At 38.6% G+C, this 21094-nt stretch overlaps 1 protein-coding gene across 3 annotated transcripts in view; it reads right to left on the minus strand.

Moving 5' to 3' along the window:
* Positions 1-21094, minus strand: part of dnah3 (dynein axonemal heavy chain 3) — a gene marked incomplete at its 3' end in the record, with an annotated part of 47914 nt that overhangs the window by 8132 nt on the left and 18688 nt on the right. For all 3 annotated transcript variants that reach the window (XM_079862716.1, XM_079862717.1, XM_079862718.1), the window contains 29 exons: positions 20784-20985; positions 20511-20603; positions 20323-20433; positions 19595-19709; positions 17229-17427; positions 16978-17086; positions 16753-16866; positions 15701-15877; positions 15375-15466; positions 15071-15290; positions 14858-14992; positions 14425-14536; positions 13388-13629; positions 13205-13305; positions 11948-12053; positions 11739-11868; positions 11400-11636; positions 10067-10170; positions 8735-9029; positions 7872-8051; positions 7660-7783; positions 7261-7417; positions 7024-7167; positions 6047-6713; positions 5374-5539; positions 5069-5285; positions 3731-3913; positions 2829-3027; positions 562-2703 (listed from right to left, as the gene is read on the minus strand). In XM_079862716.1, coding sequence (XP_079718842.1) covers positions 562-2703; positions 2829-3027; positions 3731-3913; positions 5069-5285; positions 5374-5539; positions 6047-6713; positions 7024-7167; positions 7261-7417; positions 7660-7783; positions 7872-8051; positions 8735-9029; positions 10067-10170; positions 11400-11636; positions 11739-11868; positions 11948-12053; positions 13205-13305; positions 13388-13629; positions 14425-14536; positions 14858-14992; positions 15071-15290; positions 15375-15466; positions 15701-15877; positions 16753-16866; positions 16978-17086; positions 17229-17427; positions 19595-19709; positions 20323-20433; positions 20511-20603; positions 20784-20985 — 7073 coding nt within the window. The remainder of the gene's footprint in view (positions 1-561; positions 2704-2828; positions 3028-3730; positions 3914-5068; positions 5286-5373; positions 5540-6046; positions 6714-7023; positions 7168-7260; positions 7418-7659; positions 7784-7871; positions 8052-8734; positions 9030-10066; positions 10171-11399; positions 11637-11738; positions 11869-11947; positions 12054-13204; positions 13306-13387; positions 13630-14424; positions 14537-14857; positions 14993-15070; positions 15291-15374; positions 15467-15700; positions 15878-16752; positions 16867-16977; positions 17087-17228; positions 17428-19594; positions 19710-20322; positions 20434-20510; positions 20604-20783; positions 20986-21094) is intronic.

The following is a 21094-nucleotide window of genomic DNA, read 5'->3' on the forward strand; positions in this document are numbered from 1 at the left end:
AGGTCTGTGTTGAAACAATCATACAGTATACTGCGATTTTATTTCTTATAATAGTACAGATTGCCCAGATTTTACATTGGTCTTACAAAATTTTACAAAATTATTTAAAGTAATTAAAAGTAAAAATGATATGGTAAAGTATATATTTTATGTCAAATAAAACATGCATTTGATTTACAATAAATTTAAACTTCCATAACTTTTTCATACTTTCATTTTTTGCAGTGATTTTGCAGAGTGTCTTGAAATAAAATAAACATTAACATTAATAAAATATAATTAAAATTTTTTTTAATTTGAAGTACTAAAACTGAAATAAAAATTAATTAAATCTATACAGACATTTAAAAAAATATTTAAAAATGACAAACAATAAAATACTAAAACTTTAACTAAAATTAAATAAAAACAATATAAAAATAAAAACCGATTCAAAATATTAACGAAACCTGTAAAAGTATATTACATTTTCAAAACAAAATGACTAATGTTGTATATATATCAGAAGGAACAATAATATATAATAAAAAAGCACAGAAAAGAAACATCTTTCTATTTCACCTGCTGTAGGGTCTGTTCCTGGAGAGAGGACGAAGATGAGCGGCGAACAGCAGTTGGAATCACTGTAGCTTTCCGCCAGGTCGAAGGTCGGTGGCTCGATGAACGCCCGGCCCATATTGTCCACAATGAACTGCTGTGCCGCCAGCACAAGTTTATCCGGTCTGAAGCAGCGCAGCACCACCATGCGCTCCATGCCCACAACCTCGCACCACTTCCCGGGTAACTCCTCGTCCTGCGGATGACCAGAGTCGTAAATCTGCTTCCATGGCGCAATGTTCTCCTGCACATGCTCAAACAATCCTTTGAGACGGGGAAGTTGGGAAGCCCGGACTATTTCGGACCATGATTTGTCTGAAAGCCACTCCGGGGCTGGGTTAGGGAACGGGTTTTCCAGAGCAACGCCTCCTGTGAGAAGGAAGCGCCAGACGATGTCGTCGACCTGACCTTTTCCCTGCATGATGCCAATGGTCAAAAGCAAGGAGAACAGCAGCTTGTCCTTCTCGAACAGAGAGCGGCACACGTTATAGTAAACGCGCAAGGTGAAGTGATCTAGGATGTTGGCTATGCGGGTCTGTAGGTCGTCGCTAGGTGGGCTGTGAGCAATGGAGTGCAGGTACAGGTTGATGAACCACGTGAGAGAGTATTGGTACATGGGATCGATGTTCGCCAAATCTGAGATGCAGAAGAACAGAATGGACGAGTGTTCTGCAACCGGCCGATAACCCATTCGCGTTTCGTCAATCTCATTTTCAGTCACGATTGCGATCTTCTGCTTCTCGGATATCTCTTCTGACAGCACCTTAGATGATGAGAGAACCTTAATGGCAGCCTCGTCCTCTAGGATGTTCCCTTCAGAGGAAGAAAGAACCTGCAGAATTTGGTTCTCGATCTCCTTCAGCTGTTTATTACTGGCTGCACTTTCGAGAATCAGCTGATTTTTCTTCTCCTCGAGTTCTGGTTTCTCTTTGGCGGCGACGAGCCCCAGCAGCTGATCTTCGAGACCCAACGGCGTGATCATGAAGTTCAACAGACACACTTTGACCGCCACCTCCGGCAAGTAATGCGGATTCCTCAACCCTGTTGTTATGTAGAACCGGAAGTCGACTGAATATTCCACGGTGTTCTCGCCCAGTTTCATATATTCCACGCCCTGCTGCTTAAAGGTCTGTTTCAGGAGAACCGGCTCTAAAACTGCGTCCAGCTCCTCGCCGACATTCTCCAGGAGGACCGGTGTGCCAAACTGAATGGCGTTCTCGAGAGTACGGATGTAGTTGCCATCTGAGAGCTTGATGACAGAGAGTTTGTTGGCCTTGTTCATGTTTTTGATCCACTTGTTGGCTTGGCCCTGAGGGTCGATCATGAGTGGCCAACGGCGAGAGTTTGAGACGATGATTCCGTTGTCGGTGGAAAACGAGTCCACGGGTAATCCAGAGATCTGCCACGAACGGATCGACACCTGGTTTCCGAGAGTGTTGCTAAGCGTGAAGTCCTTTGAACATGGCACCATCTTCTCACTGCACAGCTCGTGCCATTTCCGCTGACACTCCACGCGATAATCGACGGTGAATGCTCCAAGATACGACACTGTAGCCGAGGACAAAAGCACGTCGCCGGTCAAGTTGGTGTATTTGATGCCGAGGAGCCGCGCAGCCTCTGTCCATCTGTCTTTTTCTCCTCCCAAGCCACCGATTAGTTTTTCAGCTCGTATTAGCTTCTGGGAACAGAGCTCGATGTTTGCTTCTAAGTCTTTTTTCTTCTGTATCATCCCTTCGAACGTGTCATTTAATGCCTGCAGACGATCCTCCACCTCCTTCAGTTCGGCACGTTTTATGGTTAACATCTGCATCTGCACAGCTAGCTCGTCTTCTGCTTCTTTTAATTTCTCTTTCTTGGGGGCGACAACCTTCGCCACACGCTCATACACTTCCATGGCACGCACCCATTTGCAAAGGCCCTCGCAGGCAGAAGACACGCTTTTGATTATTGAGGGCTGAAAATCTGGGTGGTCTACAAACTTTTCTCTGATTTTCTTGATGTTAGCGGCAGGTATGTTGTCCTTGTTGAATGTTTTGAGGCTCTCAAGGAACTTCATATCACTTAGAAGCTTCTTAGATGGCCCCCAGAAATCTTCAACCATCTTACCTGTGTAAATAAAGCAAATAAAAAAAGATAACAGAATTGCTGATTGCAGAAATGGTGATCTTAGCTGGTTTAATGTGACCTTCAACCAATGCAGTGTTCAGGACAGACAAAAATCATTCTCATACCTGATCCACCAGGGTCTTGTTTCCTCTCTGGTTTAATTCCCTTCATGACACAGATGGATTCCATGACGAGTTTGACAGGACCAGGCGGATTCTGCATCGTCTTCAGGACAGTAATATCAGCCGGCTTCAGTGTGTCCAGAGCAGAAAGAGCCGCTTCCAGCGCTGGCATCGCCTCTGCAAGATCCCCCTCACACTCATCCTATCAGACAATAAATTAACTGATTTAAACTTCTCAATCATAGCTTTAGCAAAGTGTCACCGCATCCTATGCTCAAATTGCTAACCACTTTCCCAGTCCCCTCAATTGAAGCAGGGTATCTAGACCATTCCAGCATTTTTTTATATTTTTTATTTTTTATGCACTTTCTAATTAAACTTATCAAGTGGATAAAAAAAGACTAAAGGAAAAATCAGCAACATCAGAAAATCTGTATTATTTTTATCACTTGCGCATCTAAAGCTTTGAGCCGGAACATACTCTAAAAAAGTATGCATAAGTACAAGCTTTGCAATTCAGCACTCCAGTCAAGTCACATCAAGTTTAATTATATATAACTTTTTTGTTTTGTTTTTTACAATAGATTGTTTTAAAGCAAGCTTTACAGTATTACACATGAAAAACAGTGTCACTTTCATCACAAACATGATGACAGTTCAATTAACTTTTTTGAAACTGTTTTTTCCTCAATCACAAAGGTTCCTGGAATAAGACTGTATTATACTTGCATTGTGTTTAAAATAATGACTAATAATAATAGTAATAATAATAGTGACTAAAATAATCCATGCAGGTGTCTGAATGCAAACCCATTTTCATTTCAATTTCATGTATTTGCATTCAGACACCTGCATGGATTATTTTAGTGTGCCTATACATTTTCCATTTTCCCCATCTGTTATACCTTAATCGCTTTAGCAGCAGCTGCTGCATCATTGGCGACTTTCTCATCGGCACTGACAAGCTTTTTCTTAGCATCCACCTCAACGGTCTCTTTTTCTATCTTCACCATCATCTGATCAGTCTGCTTTGCGGTCTCGATTAGTTCCGGCTGTAGAGCTGTGAGCTCCTGCTGCATGACTGCTACCTGCACATCACACGTACATACAGTGAGGAAAATAAGTATTTGAACACCCTGCTATTTTGCAAGTTCTCCCACTTGGAAATCATGGAGGGGTCTGATATTGTCATCGTAGGTGCATGTCCACTGTGAGAGACATAATCTAAAAATAAAAATCCAGAAATCACAATATATGATTTTTTAACTATTTATTTGTATGATACAGCTGCAAATAAGTATTTGAACACCTGTCTAGAATCAACATCAGCTAGAATTCTGACCCTCAAAGACCTGTTAGTCTGCCTTTAAAATGTCCACTCCATTTATTATCCTAAATTAGATGCACCTGTTTGAGGTCGTTAGCTGCATAAAGACACCTGTCCACCCCATACAATCAGTAAGAATCCAACTACTAACATGGCCAAGACCAAAGAGCTGTCCAAAGACACTAGAGACAAAATTGTACACCTCCACAAGGCTGGAAAGGGCTACGGGGAAATTGCCAAGCAGCTTGGTGAAAAAAGGTCCACTGTTGGAGCAATCATTAGAAAATGGAAGAAGCTAAACATGACTGTCAATCTCCCTCGGACTGGGGCTCCATGCAAGATCTCACCTCGTGGGGTCTCAATGATCCTAAGAAAGGTGAGAAATCAGCCCAGAACTACACGGGAGGAGCTGGTCAATGACCTGAAAAGAGCTGGGACCACCGTTTCCAAGGTTACTGTTGGTAATACACTAAGACGTCATGGTTTGAAATCATGCATGGCACGGAATGTTCCCCTGCTTAAACCAGCACATGTCAAGGCCCGTCTTAAGTTTGCCAATGACCATTTGGATGATCCAGAGGAGTCATGGGAGAAAGTCATGTGACTATTCAACACTGTCAACATCAATATATTCATGACTAATAACTGTACATTATCAAAAAATGGGCTCCCATTGATTAAAATAATCACAATGATTAAAAAAAAAATATATGTATATCTCGATTTACTGAAATCTACATTATTTATCTGAGACCACCTGTGAAAATGGTTCTATTTTACATTTTTAATTGATATTGAAAATCAAATATTTACCATTTAAATAACATTATATAGAATAGAAGAGCAGATGAACATAATGAAATGTACAGAGAGTGTTATGAAGTGACAGGTAAAGCATTCACATTTTCTGTCTCACCTGAGAAGCAGCAAAGTCAAGTTTCTGCAAGCCGATTATGTAGCGATTCTTGAGCTCGTTCACCTCATTGCGTTTGGAACTGAGCAAGGCTTTATAGGTCAGGATGAGCTCCAGGTAAGAAGTAGGAGTGACGTAATTATGTCTGCGCAGCTGAGAGTAATAGCGCTCAGACATCTCTCGCACACTCTCCTGGAACGTTTTACACATTTCCACCACCCTGAGAATAATGCAAAGCAGACAATGTGAGCCTTTATATTTCAATACTATCATTTGTTAAAGGTAATATATCTGGCTTATGACCGCACTCTATCCTGGTGTGGTCTTCCAGGTCCAGATCCTCAAGGAACTTGTTGGCAACCATTTCCAGAGCATCTTTGGGCCAGGCCTGAAACCAGTCTATGGTGCAGCAGTTGATCAGAGACGGGAACATCCTGAGACGATTGCGGAAGCCTTCACCTATTGGGCTCATTGCTATTGGGACAAACATGCATACAGTTTACAAATAAAAATAACTGTACACAGTATAAATAACTTATAATTGTGATAACTGACATATATAATAACAATACATAAATACCATTATAATATATAGATAAATATACATTATTTTATATACAGTATAAATAACTTATAATTGTGATAACTGACATATATAATAACAATACATAAATACCATTATAATATATAGATAAATATACATTATTTTATATACAGTATAAATATATAATTAGTATACTATTATTATATAATATAACATAATATATAAATTATATGATATACAAATATATTTACAAAATAAACAAACAATAAAATAACATATAGTACTTTATTTTTATATAATTTGATTAATTGTGTATGCTGTTCTTCTTTTGTGTATACGTTAATTTGCTATCTTGGCCAGTAAAAGCGACCTCTCAGAGAGGTTTCTGTCCTGGTTAAAGAAAGGTTAAATAAATAAAAAAATATATATAACAGTACCGAGAACTATATGAAGATTGGCTTTAACTTTGTCGATAAAGAAGTTGTACATGGAGAGTGGTGTGACGTCAATCTTCTTCCCTTCCATTTGGGCAATTCCCTGCATTTTGTCGATGATGTCCGCACGCTCGTCCGCTGGGAAGATGTTTGGCACGTCTCCTGTGTTCAGCAGCATGTTGATGTCCTCGACAAAGGCTTCATCCTTGATCTGGTTGTCGCTAAAGAGAAATGTTGTTTTCTTCCCCTCTATCCCTGCTTTAAGCATCAAGTGCTTTAGATTGTCACGCCAGTCCGACATGCTGTAGTTCTTGGTCAGTTCGATCTGAAACAGCTCGTAGTCATTGATAAAGGTGGCAAGTTTGGTGGTGCTCTGTCGCCCTGATCCGCCGATACCGACCAGCAGCAGGTGACCGTTGTCTTGTTTCAGCACACGGCAGATTCGTGAGACGTGTTCGATGGCGAACTGAAACATGACAAGGTTCATGGGTGCTTTGCTGATGTTATTGAACTCCCTGAGATAGAAATCCATCACCTCGGTTAATGTGCTTAGATCTGTGATCTCGTCATACGGTTTATTGGCCGAGTCTGGTTTGGCATAGTCACCAAAAAACAGGCTGCGAATGCTGTCATCTTCGACATTACCAGACGGAGTGAGATGACAGAGAAGCTAAACAGGTGAAAAGAAACATGTGAATACATCTTTAGAAAATCATCTAAAGCAAAGTGTAATCCAAATACTAGATAACCAGATCTATTTATTTAAAATAATTAATTGCAAATTGCACAGGTCATATTTTACCTCAAATTTAAAAGGTATGTTTGCATAAATAAAAATGTTTTATTATTATAAATAAATTATATTTAAAAAAATACTGTGGTTTAAATTTAATTGTCTTTAAAAAAAATGTGTATAATTAGATACAATTATTTGATCATTTGATGTTGTGGGAGGCAAAATATGACTATGTATCTATTACCTTGTCAATGGTTTGTTTGAAATATGCAAATGTCCTCTCTTTAACAATATTAAAAAACTTCTCTCTATCGTCATTATCAACCAGTCGGTCGTAAAACACACGATAGATCTCATGGATCCACAACCGGATCAGCTTATCTCCTTCCTGATGAAAAAAAGAAGCACAAAACTCAGATTCTGTAAAATATTTAGTGTATTTACTTAGCCTTTACATAGAAACATACGTGTGTGCATTTACCTGCATGTGCGTCGATGGACAGAGCATTACGCCCCTAATCACCCTCGCAAAATCACGCAGGTTAAAAATATAATGAGATTTAGACGGTGTTGGGAGGAAACTCTCGATTGCATCCTTGTACACAGCCATAGTCGCTTGAACCATGATTTTACCCAACCTACAACAAATACACATACACAGACATGTTTAATCTCTTTTCTTTTACCAAACAGTGGTTACAAAAACAAATCTTCAAATGTTTGGCTTGTAAATGTGCTTGTGCTATAAATATATGACACTAAAATATTGGTTTGATCTTTTTATATATATAATGCAATCACATTGAGACATTTTTAAGTTGGACTTGAGTGTCTAAATACTTTTTGGGGGCCACTTTACATCAACAGATTCAACACACACCTGTAGAACGAGGCATCAAAACCATTGCTGAAGTGCCAGTCTGTGATGGATGTGAAGATGTTACCTAGAGTCTCATCATCAAATGTGTCGATTGATATAATGTTTAGGTGACGTGTCAATCGCCCTGTGAGGAAAGAAAGACACAAAACAGTGACAAAGAAGAAACTGACTAAGGCTAATATTGTTATAAGCATTTAGGATCAGACATTTACCTGAAATGTCATTTCTCCCTCCACCAGGGGGCCCCATAGCAGACATAAACAGCACATCCTCAATGTCCAATCTGGATGTGTCTTTTTTATCATACCAATGATGATGATCGATCCACTGCCGCAGCAATTCAATGGGCGGCTGAGCACCGTATATCTCTTTTGCAGGCATGTTCAGATCATCTACAGGAAGTTTTACAATAGCAAAGACAGTTTTAATCTCTGCTAGGTCACAAAATTAAAGGAAAGTAGTAAAATATATATAAAGTTTATTTATAACTTATTCCTCCGGTTTCACAGACAAGGCTTAAGTCTAGACCCAGACTAAAATGCATGTTTGAGCTGTTTTTACTGAAAGCAACTATCTTAAAATATGTCAGTGATATTGTTTTGACTCAAAATCCACACCAGTAATGTTTCTTTTTTTCTAAGGCATGTTTATAAAAGCTACTTAAATGTCCTAATTTAAATTAGGCCTAATCGTGGCTTAATCTAAGCCTTGTCTGTGAAACCGTTTTGAAATTGTTTTACAACTCTTATGCAAAAAAATATATTTGTAAAAAGAACAGAAATGTTTACACTAATACCAAGAGCTGTGCCAATACAATCATATATTGTGGCTACTTTTCTCATGTAATTGCATCCATACCTTTTGATATCTTTGTTTATGCATTTATTTATTTATCAGTGCATTAATTTAATTCTCTAGAGATCAGGTAATGAAGCAGATGTACATAAGCACAAACTTAAACCACTATTTTACAGGGAAACGTTTTCAGAACTTGTGAAACTATTATATTAACAGCATTAGTGACAGCAATACCTTAGCTCACTCAATCAGTGTTTGTACCAGATCTAGTTCTTACCAACATAGATAATGCATTTCTTCCCCATCGGCGGGCCAAACACGCCCTTACGGCGGCGGTCCAGCTTGGACATGATGATGTCCTGGGTTTGGTTGGCAGAGGTGCGGGCGGAGAAGTTGATGCAGATGGGAGTGTAGCGCTCCTTCGGGAGCGACATCAGGAAGTTGTTGTTGATCACAGACTTGCCGGTTCCTGTGGGTCCCACAATCAGCACGGGCACTTCATGTGACAGGTACGTCCTGAGGAAGAAGAGCTGCCGTGACGTTTCTGCCGTGGGTATGATAAGATCAGACACCTGAGAGAGAGACAGAGACATCACAGGACATGTAAAGAGAGTAACTTTACACTGTGAATCTGTGTGATGTGAATTTTTCCCTTCGATTCATTTACCCCTGGTAGACAGTGATCTAGGCCATCACTAAAGTCCTCTACAGGCTTACTTTAAGAATATATTTAGAATTAGTTTTCAGACTTTCCAATAAGGTTTCATTTGTTAACATGAACAAACAATGAACAACACCTTCTACAGCATTTATTAATCCTAGATAATGTTATGAAATGTTATGATCATAGAAATGCTCAACATTTACTAATACATTAAGATAAAACTTGTATCCGTTAACATCAGTTCACGCACTGAACTGACATGAATATGAAATTTTTTATTAACTAACATTAACAATGGTTTATAAATGCTGTAAAAAATATATTGCTTGTTGTTAGCTCATGTTAGTTAATGCAGTAACTAATGTTAATAAATTAGACCTTATTTCAAAGTGTTACCTTTATATTTTATTGCTTTTTAAAAAAAATATAAGTGTTTAAAAATGACATCTGAAAAAAATTAAATCTGGTAAAACTGTTTTTTGACTAAGGGAATTTTTTTGCAACAAATTTACAAAAGCAATTATAATTGTGTATATTTATATTAATGTTATTTTAATATCACTAAGATACTATTTTAGTTTTTATAAAAAAATTTAATGAGTTTTTATTTGTACATTTTCCATTTGTATTTTAGTTCATTTTTTATGGCTTTTTTGTATTTTTGTCATTTTTATGAGATAAATATGCAGATATAGCTTTTATTCATTTTTATCTCAGTTTTAGTTATGTTAGTACATCAAGTTGAATGACTTGTTTGAGTCAAGTTGAAAACTTAATGAAAATGAGTAATGTTGCTTGGGCAACTAGCTGAAATAAAATATATCAATATATTTTTCATTTTAGTTAATGTTTACTTTGTTTCAAGTAACACATTTTTTATGGTTTTAGATGGGGTCTTGTAGTTTTACAAGTCAACTATAATAACCCTGATTCGCATGTACTAACTTTTGCACTGGCTGGTATGACTCTGTCCTCTTTAGAGATGGATTCTGTCCAGTTGTTCCACTGACCAGGGCCCTCCTTATGGAAATAATAATCATAGACGGTGCCTGTGTGAAGAACAGAACGAACGATGACGATTCATGTATTTGTATATGACTCTTGATTGGTGTCAACCAATTAATAATGTTATTCACATCAATCTCAGCTCTCTTTTTAACTTTTGTTTTTTATACCGGAAAATATGCCTTTAAACATTAAAATATCTTCTTTTCGAGTTAAAGGATTAGTTCACCCCAAAGTGAAAATTTCCTAATAATTTACTCACCCCAATGCCATCCAAGATATCCATGTCTTTCTTTCCTCAGTGGGAGAGAAATTATGTTTTTTGAGGAAAACATTTCTGGATTTTTCGTCTAACAATGGACTTCATTGGTTACCATTGTTTTTAAGTCCAAAACAATGCAGTTTCAAAAGTCTTTGAAGTGTTTAAACGGGCTGTACGCGATCACAGCTGAAGAAGAGGTTGTTATCTAGCGAAACGATAGGTCATTTAAAAAATATATATATATATAATTTATAGACTTTTTACCTTCAAAAGTTCGGATTGAGCTGATCAACAAACGGACAGGGAACTACGTCATCACGTTGAAAGGTCATGCCGGCAATACTATTTGAACTACTATTCATATTCATCAGAATGTTATTCATATACTATTCATATTCATATTCACTGAATACTATTACTATATATATAATAGCAAACAATACTATTTGAACTATCCTCCTACGTACGGTCGCATTGTAAACAGTGGGGCGGTACTTCTGCCGGCGCCGGTGTGACCTTTCAACGTGATGACGTAGTTCCCTGTCCGTTTGTTGATCAGCTCAATCCGAAATATTGAAGGTAAAAAGTCGATAAATTATAAAAAAAAATTGAAAATGACCTATCGTTTCGCTAGATAACAACCTCTTCCTCAGCTGTGATCGCGTACAGCCCGTTTAAACACTTCAAAGACTTTTGAAACTGCATTGATTTGGACTTAAAAACGATGGTAACCAATGAAGTCCATTGTTAGAAGAAAAATCCAGAAATGTTTTCCTCAAAAAACATAATTTCTCTCCCACTGAGGAAAGAAAGACATGGATATCTTGGATGGCATTGGGGTGAGTAAATTATTAGGAAATTTTCATTTTGGGGTGAGCTAATCCTTTAAGAATCTGCAGGGACTATGAGAAAATATTTATATTCAATCACAACTATATTGCTATATTTATGGGGTTTCCATGACTGCAGGAACCGTGTAATTAAATAGTGAACCAAAAACATCATGTGGACCTCTCTCTGGGAAAACATTGCTTTTGTTGAGTTTCACACTCTGGGGTCGTGGGTGATCGGTGATTGTGCCCATGACAAGGTTTCGGTAGAAGGTGTCAAACTTTATCCTGCTGTTGCCGTTGATGGTTCCTCCCAGACTCCACACCACAGCGAAGAGGAACAGAGCCTGCAGCCACAGCGTCACCTGCTGACTCGTCATAGATTCTGCTCCTTCCTTTCCTGACTGGAAAATCTCGTCTGCACAAATAAACTTACTCCTCAAATCAGATGTGACATGAACAAACAGATTGAAAAACCTTAAAACATATGTATAATGTGCATATTTTTGTGTGTGTGTACCCAGTAGACAGGTATACAGGCGCATCAGGCTATAGGCCAGGTGAATGGGTGACGTCTGGACTAAGAATCCACACTCGTGATATATAAAGTCCAAACAAGGCTGAACCAGCCAGTCAAAGAGTTCAGAAATCTTCAACAAAACACATACAATGGCATTCAGAAATGTTCAAAAGCATTCATTATAACATGTGCATGAGTGTCTTTCTCACTAGTGTTCTGTGTTCATCTTCCAGGCTCTCAGGTAATGTGTTCATGTAGGAGTCTCTCAGAGGAGTCCAGCCCAACTGATGCGGCTCCATATAGATCATTCCGCACCTAAACACAACGCATACACTCTTTAAAAGCCATCAAACATGTCGAAGCAAAACAACTTGGATGGAAAAATACATTTTAAGCACCCATATGATAAAGTCTGGTGCAAGTTTACATATTCACAAAATATGGTAATCATGAGAATCTGAATTATAAACGTATTAATATTTAGAATAAATAATTAAAAATACTGAAACAAAATAAAGAAATGTACTTAACCTCTTTTTAATGAGAAAATTAACCACTCTATATGAGATTATAATCAATGTTATTATATAAAATTATGCAATTACATTCTAAAATGATACAAAATTTTAAGTGTACAGTTTATGAGATTTATCGCAAAATATTCAGACATACATCACCATTAAAATGTTTGGGGTTAGCACGATTTTTAAATGTTTTTGAAAAAGTCTCTTCTGCTGCATTTAATTGATCTACAATACAATAAAAACTGTAATATTGTGAAATACTGTTTACAATCTGTTTGAATATAATGTAATTTATTCCTGTGATTGAAAGCTGAATTTCCAGCATCATTACTCAAATCTTCAGTGTCACATGATCCTTCAGAAATCATTCTAATATGTGACCCTGGACCACAAAACCAGTCACGAGTATCTGTGGCAATAGCCAACAATACATTGTATGGGTCAAAATTATCGATTTTTCTTTTATGCCAAACATCATGAGGATATTAAGTAAAAATCATGTTCCATGAAGATATTTTGTACATTTCCTACCGTAAATATGTAAAACATTTATTTTTATGAGTGAATGCAGCACAATCGCGAACTTAAATGCACAACTTTAAAGGTGATTTTCTCAATATTTAGATTTTTTTGCACCCTCACATTCCAGATTTTCAAATAATTGTATTTCGGACAAATATTGTCCTATCCTAACAAACCATACATCAATGGAAAGCTTATTTATTCAGCTTTCGGATTATGTATAAATCTAATTTCAAACAATGTGACTGGTTTTGTCATCCAGGGTCACATATGCTGATTTACTGCTCAAAATGTTGAAAACAATTGTGCTGCTTCTATTGATGTACTTCTATTGATGTTCATATACTTTCATACTTCCACATGAGCACTGTATGATGAATTAGTGTAACAGTGTGGAGCAGAAGAGTGTTTGTTGTTTACCTGCTCACAGTAGCCGGTGATGCCTGCTCCAGATCCGCAGGCTCAAAGATCAGACTCATTTTAGAGCTCATCTGAATGATCTCACCACTCATCAGACACAGCTGTTCAACAGCAAAACACATCAGACACCAGTACTGAACCCCTTCAGATATGTTTTCTGCAACAATAAAAATGTAAATGTACCTTTTTGTTATCATCCAAAACGGTGTTCATGTTCTCAATCCAGACCGCATCAATAGGCCCGTCGAAAACGATCCACTGACGGTCGTCTGTGGTGCACTGGGCCTGTTGTCTGAATGAGGTGGCCAAAACGCCGTCTGACCACTCGTGACTCACTGGATCGAAACAGCCATATAGCTGCCCCATAGTGATCGCCTTCGGATTAATGATGCGGAAATCCACCGCAAACTCTTCTATCAGCCCTTCTATATAGACAAATAACAAACACACAACATGATTACATGCTTGGTTATGACTCCACATCATTTCAACAAATAGTTATTGATTTATTTTTATATGCAGATGTAAATGTATACACACTAACACTCCCAAGTTTGGAATAATTAAGATATTTTTGTTTTTGAAAGAAGTCTCTTATGCTAAGCAAGGCTGCATTTATTTGATCAAATATACAGTAAAAAAAAAAAAAAAAAAAGGACGAAATGAATTGATCAAAATCACATATTTAAAAACATTTATGATGCTACAAAATATTTTTATTAGAAATAAATGCTGGTCTTTTTAACTTTCTATTCATCAAAGAATCCTGATTTTGTTTTATCACGGTAAAATATTAAGCAACAAAAACTGTTTTCAATAATGATAATAAAAATATCCATTATTAATAATTTTGCACTAATAATAATAATTGAGCAGCAAATCAGCATATTAAAATGATTTCTGAAGGATCATGTGACTGAAGTCTGCCGTAAAGATGCTGAAAATTCAGCTTTGCATCACAGGAATAAATTATATTTTTTAAATATATTCAAATAGAAAACAGTTATTTTAAATTTTAATAATATTTCACAATATTACAGTTTTTACTGTATTTTTTAACAAATAAATGCAGCCTTGGTGTGCAGAAGAGACTTATTTTTAAAAACATAAAAAATAAAATAAAATAAAAAATTATTCCAAATGTCTGAAAGGTAGTATATATACACAAGAGATTGATTAAAGATTAAAAATAAAAAATAAAATTATTATGGCCTGATTACCCTTATAAAGGTCTCCCAAAGCTCCAGCCAGAACTTTATAAGCTGACGTTTTTCCACCCATTGGGTCGCCAACAATCATGAAGCCGTGCCTGACCAGCATCATCTCATACACCTGCACACACAATAAAACTCTTCAATTGTTTGCTTTTTTTATTGAACAGACCGTTTTAGTTACAAAAACAAAGTCTGACTTGTCCCATTAACATAGAATTAGCTTATTCTTTTTGCAACAACTTCAAAAAAGATCACCGAATCAAATTTTAGAGTTAAAATTAAATTTTATAATGGTTTTGCATTTAAAATAAAGTTTTAGCTGGATCAGTGCTCATATATAAACTACTTTCTAAATGTTTGAATCTTAAGGCAGAATTTGTAGGGGGGGAAAATGAATGAGTATAAAGACAAATGTTCATTGACTGATCAGATTTCGTACTTGTATAATTTTGCTGATGAACCACGGTACAGACTGCAGTTTCATCCTGGCGATGTTGTCGTCCAAAGCTTTTAACAGTAAATCATAATCTGGTTTGGGCAGAACCACTCCAGGAAACAAATCAGTGATGATTCCCTAAAACACACACAAACACACCATCATTAACCACATGTAAACTCATTCAAAATGAATATGCAATTTTCATTCACACACCTGAAACAGTGGTAAATCCTGCGCGAGGAACTTGGCCATGTTGACATCCATGAGAGCTCTAAGCAGCAAAACGCTCTCGTCTTCCTCTGGGTATTTGAGTTTCAGGTTTCCCGCTGCAGTCAGGACTGATTTCACTGCACGCATGCCGTAATCGTAGTGTGCTTGAGACGAGAGCTGCTCCGAGCACAAGCGATACGTGGCCACAATCTTTCCAGCCAGGCTGGAAAACACAAAACCAGGATGTATAACAACTGGAACTTTAATTAACAGTTTAGTTTTATTGTCTGGTTGGACCTGATTTTACCTCCGGGAAGCTGTGAATCCCATTGAATAAAGTGATATCTCTCCAATCAGTCCATAATCCGGAACCATCATTGCAACTGTGCGGAACAAAGCCTACAAACATACAAATATAGACACAAAACATGGAGAAAATATAATGACATTTTTTTTATTAAAAATTAATTTAAGCTCTTGTTTATCTCAAAGTGTTACAAACTGAGGCAAACAACAAGAAAATTACAAAATGGAAACCTGAAAATGAACATCTTACAAGTGATAATTAAGTATTTGGTGTGTTAATTAAGTATTTCTCTGTAAATAAGTATGAGTGTGTTTGTTTTTGGTTACTTTCAGGTTATCGGGTAGTTCTGCTCTGCCTGCATATCCTGGGTTCATGGTGATAAACACACAGCAGGTTGGGTTGAGAGAGAGCTCGGTTCCTTCAAACATAAATGTCTTCATGTCTCGCATTATGGCTTGCTGAATACTCAAAATCTGCTGAGCGACCACAGACAACACCTCCACCTGAAAGAGAGCAACAAACACAGAGAGACAAGCTGATAGGCAAACAGATAAGACTTAACATGCATGCTTAAAGGGGGGGTATAATGCCCTTTTCACAAGATGTAAAATATGTCTTTGATGTCCCCAGAGTGTGTATGTGAAGTTTTAGCTCAAAATACCCCACAGATATTTTTATATAGCATGTTAAAGTTGTCATTTTTTGTTGGTGAGCAAAAACACACAGTTTTTTGTCTGTTCCTTTAAATGCAAATGAGCTGCTGCTCCCGGCACAGGGGGCGGAGCTTCAACAGCTTGTGTCCTTTTACCTCACACACACATGCACTGTAAATTTCAAAAACTTTTAGCCTTTTATGTTCAAACCGAAGTCAGAAAGATGGAGAGACTCAAGAAGAAGTGACAACAGAAGAAAGACAACATTTCTGAATTGGTAATTGATGAATTTATGTAGCTGATATGTAGTTATCTTCTAGTCATTGATTAATTTATGTAGCTGATGTGTAGTTATCTTCTAGTCATTGATTAGCATACTGTCATGATAATCTATAAGTCGTGTTCGGGGGGCGGGGTTTATGTAAATTTTAGGGTTGGTGATGTCACTAACCCGGGAGGAATGTGGTGTAGTCTCTACCAGCCGTTTGTTGTAGTCCTTAAAAAGCGATTTCTTTAAAATAAAATATATCCCTTTGCTTTGAACTTTGAGCATCGTAACTTTGCAGATGTTGTTTATGCTCAAACAGCAACATTACACACTAACTAAAGTTAGAAAAGTGAAATCATATTCAACCACCCCTTTAATTAGTTAATTCAGCGGTCACAATACCACTCTTTTTGATAATCTGTGGTGAAGCTATGGCGTTTTATTCTGCGGTACTGACCTCTATTCGGTTGAACTCGTCGAAACATGCCCACGCTCCAGACTGTGCCAGACCCTTGAAAAACTTACTCATCGCTTTGTAGTCCAGACCATCAGAACAGTTGAACACCACACACTAAACACACATTTACACGTTTGTCACTCACATACAATAACATTAACAATAGTAATCAGAGATTAAACTGAAATAGTAGCTTTATATACGCCGTAAAATCCTTTTGAGCACCTGTTTGGCGAGCGCTTTGGCCAGATCTTTAGTCGTCTCTGTTTTTCCAGTTCCCGCAGGACCCTCTGGAGCTCCGCCCAGATTCAGCTTCAAAGCGCCCATCAGAGTCCTGAGGACCAATCAGCATTCAGCATAACAGACGTAACATAACTCAAACCTCCACAGCTACGCCCGGATCATTCAAGAGCTCAACACTAGGAATAAAATGAAATATTATCAAAATGTTTTAGTGTGTGTTTATGAGAGTGCACCTGTAGCAGCGATCAGTTAGTGGTGTTATGACCAGGCGCGGTGAATTGCCGAGATATTCGTATCCATATCTGATCACAGTGGTGATCATCCTCAACATGACCTCCCCGTCTTCCCAGAAATACCGCAGTTGGGAAATCCACTGGAAATCATTCAGAGATGAAACGCCATCCTGAGCCAGCTTGCACACAACATCACGTGCTGCGTAGAACAAAGGGGCATGAACTACACTGCTCAAAAAAATAAAGGGAACACGTTTTAATCAGAGAATAGCATCAAGTCAGTTAAACTCCTGGGATATTGATCTGGTCAGTTAAGTAACAGAGGGGGTTGGTAATCAGTTTCAGCTGCTTTAGTGTTAATGAAATTAACAGCAGGTGCACTAGATGGGCAACAGTGAGACAACCCCCAAAACAGGAATGGTTTTACAGGTGGAGGCCACTGACATTTTTTCCCTACTCATCTTTTTGGACTGTTTTTCACCAGTTTTGCATTTGGCTAGGGTCAGTGTCACTACTGGTAGCATGAGGCGATAACTGGACCCTACAGAAGTTGCGCAGGCAGTCCAGCTCCTTCAGGATGGCTCATCAATATGTGCCATTGCCAGAAGGTTTGCTGTGTCTCCCAGCACAGTCTCAAGAGCATGGAGGAGATTCCAGGAAGACAGACAGCTACTCTAGGAGAGCTGGACAGGGCCGTAGAAGGTCCTTAACCCATCAGCAGGACCGGTATCTGCTCCTTTGTGCGAGGAGGAACATGATGAGCACTGCCAGAGCCCTACAAATTGACCTCCAGCAGGCCACTGGTGTGAATGTCTCTGACCAATCAATCAGAAACAGACTTCATGAGGGTGGCCTGAGGGCCCAACGTCCTCTAGTGGGCCCTGTGCTCACTGCCCAGCATCAGGGAGCTCGATTGGCATTTCCCATTGAACACCAGAATTGGCAGGTCCGCCACTGGTGCCCTGTGGTTTTCACAAATGAGAGCAGGTTCACCCTAAGCACGTGACAGACAGGAAAGGGTCTGGAGAAGCCGTGGAGAATGTTATGCTGCCTGTAACATCGTTCAGCATGACCGGTTTGGTGGTGGGTCAGTGATGGTCTGGGGAGGCATATCCATGGAGGGACGCACAGACCTCTGCAGGCTAGACAATGGCACCCTGACTGCCATTAGGTATCGGGATGAAATCCTTGGATCCATTGTCAGACCCTATGCTGGTGCAGTGGGTCCTGGGTTCCTCCTGGTGCACAACAATGCCCGGCCTCATGTGGCGAGAGCATGCAGGCAGTTCCTGGAGGATGAAGGAATGATACCATTGAAGGGCCACCACGCTCACCTGACCTACATCCAATAGAACACCTCTGGGACATTGTGTTTCGGTCCATCTGACATCACCTGGTTGCACCTCAGACTGTCCAGGAACTCAGTGATGTGCTGGTCCAGATCTGGGAGGAAATACCCCAGGACACCATCCGTCGTCTCATTAGGAGCATGCCCCGACGTTGTCAGGCATGCATAAGCACGTGGGGGCCATACAAACTACTGAGTACCATTTTGAGTTGCTGCAATGAAATTTCAGCAAAACTGACAAGCCTGCTGCATCATTTTTTCACTTAGATTTCCGGGGTGTCTTTGAATTCAATCCTCTGTAGGTTGATCATTTTCATTTCCATCAAACGATGTGGCATCCTTTCATTCATAACACATTACCCAGTCCATATTAGTATAGATATCCAGCATGATATTTTTCCCCATTGAGATCTGATGTGTTTTCAAAGTGTTCCTTTAATTTTTTTGAGCAGTGTATATTAGACATAAGAGACTACACCTACGGAATATAGATGGGACCATTTGATGCATACTGCAAACAAATACACTACCGCTCAAAAGTTTGGTATAATTAAACAATTTTATGTTTTTGAAAGAAGTCTCTTATGCTCACCAAGGCTGCAGAAAAATTCTGAAATAGTATTACAATATAAAAGAATGGTTTTCTGTGTGAATATATTTTAAAATGTAATTTATTCCTGAATTTAGAATTTTCAGCATCATTACTCCAGTCTTCAGTGTCACATGATCCTTCAGAAATCATTCTAATATGATGATTTGACACTCAAGAAACATTCCTGATTATTATCAATGTTCGAAAAACGTTTTTGCTGCTTTATATTTTTGTGGAAACCGTGACACACTACCATTCAAAACTTTGAAGCAAGTAAGATTTAAAATAACAATAATATACTTTTATTCAGCTAGGACGCATTTAGTTGATCAAAAGTGACAGGAGAGACATTTATAATGTTACAAAAGATTTCTATTTCAAATAAGTGCTGTTCATTGAACTGGCCATGATGAAAATGGCATTTACCATGAACATCAATGACGATAAGAGCACCCAGAGTCATCCTGGCCCCACCTGGTAACTTCCCTCTCACCAGCTCGACTATATCAGTGATCTGAGCATTGCTCTGCTCAACGTAAGCCTGAAACACATGCATAACAGAAATTTCACCAAAGAAAAGACCAGCAGCACTTAAAGGGATACTTCACTAAGCTTTGTATCAGTAGAAACCCGGTAGTATTCTCGAATGACCGTGCTTCCCTCCCTCATGTCCCCCTGAGACGAGAGATTTCTGGATTGCGTGTCTGGAAAAAAACCTCAGATGACACAAAAATCGTCATTTAGCTTCATCATCTGAGGCTTTTTTGGCCAGAGGCGAGAGACTAGCCAGTAGGAGGAGCTCGTTCTGCATGTGTTCAACCCGCCCATAGGGGGATCTCACGATAAAACGCCGTCTTTGCAGTTTCGAGTCGACTAGTCGCCTAGGTGTATCATTTCTGCCCTCTGTAACCGGTAGGAGTGGCGTGGGAGTGGCCTCGTAGAGCAGCGAAGCAAGTGCATTCTGGGAGTTGTTGTCTTTCATCCACATGAGCCAAAAATAAATTTTCTGGCTTTTCTCAGTCTAGAAGGCACCAACTTCTAAAATAATTTCACATTTCTACTACATAAATGACCCAATTTAAATTCATCTTTCCAGCGGTGAAATATCCCTTTAATCAAATCTGCTCTGAATGTGTTTGTGTGCGTGTGCTCACAGGAAGTGTGTTGTTCTGTATAGCATCAGATACTTCACTGGTCCAGAATATGCAGGACGCACAGATCACGACCTGACCGGGCCACAGCAGCACCCACTTCTTCCTAGGCATCTGAAACATGCAGAATCAAACACACATGATGCGCTGATCATATTCTACATGTTTATAAGTCTTTGTGTGTGCTATACCTCTGAGTACTGCTCCATTCCTTGCTTTATGACGTCTCTGATGCTCATCAGCATCGTGTTTTCAACCTGCAGAAGCCACTTCTCAACCATTCCCTAAAATACACAGGAAACATATTACACATTTGCACAAAAACTCATGAAACTTTACATGAAAAGCTCATATTTTACTCCAAAATCAAAAGAAAGAAATAAGAATTTTATTTTGCATAAACAAAAGAAAATGTTTTTTGGTTTCTTGATATTCTCCCCTTTTATTTGTCTCTCTGTCTGTACCTTGGCTTTAGCAGGGTAGATGGTTTCTATAAAGGGGACGATCTCTTTCTCTGAGCTGATCATTCCCATGATCTCCAGGTCAGGGGTGAATTCTAGTTTAGCGATGCCCTCAAAACACTTCTTAAGATGAGGCTGAACACGCAGTGGATCCTTCGTCTCAGACAAGATCTCCAACATCTCATCATTAGATAAGAAGAAAAACCTATACAGTGAGAAATAAAGAGTACGAAAGAGGTGACTTATTTATAGTGACTCTGAACATCAAACTGAGATACCTGAGGGTGATTTAACATCTTTAAGAGGTAGATCTG

The sequence above is a fragment of the Squalius cephalus genome (assembly GCF_949319135.1).
Source record: "Squalius cephalus genome assembly, chromosome: 25".
Classification (NCBI taxonomy): Eukaryota; Metazoa; Chordata; class Actinopteri; order Cypriniformes; family Leuciscidae; genus Squalius; species Squalius cephalus.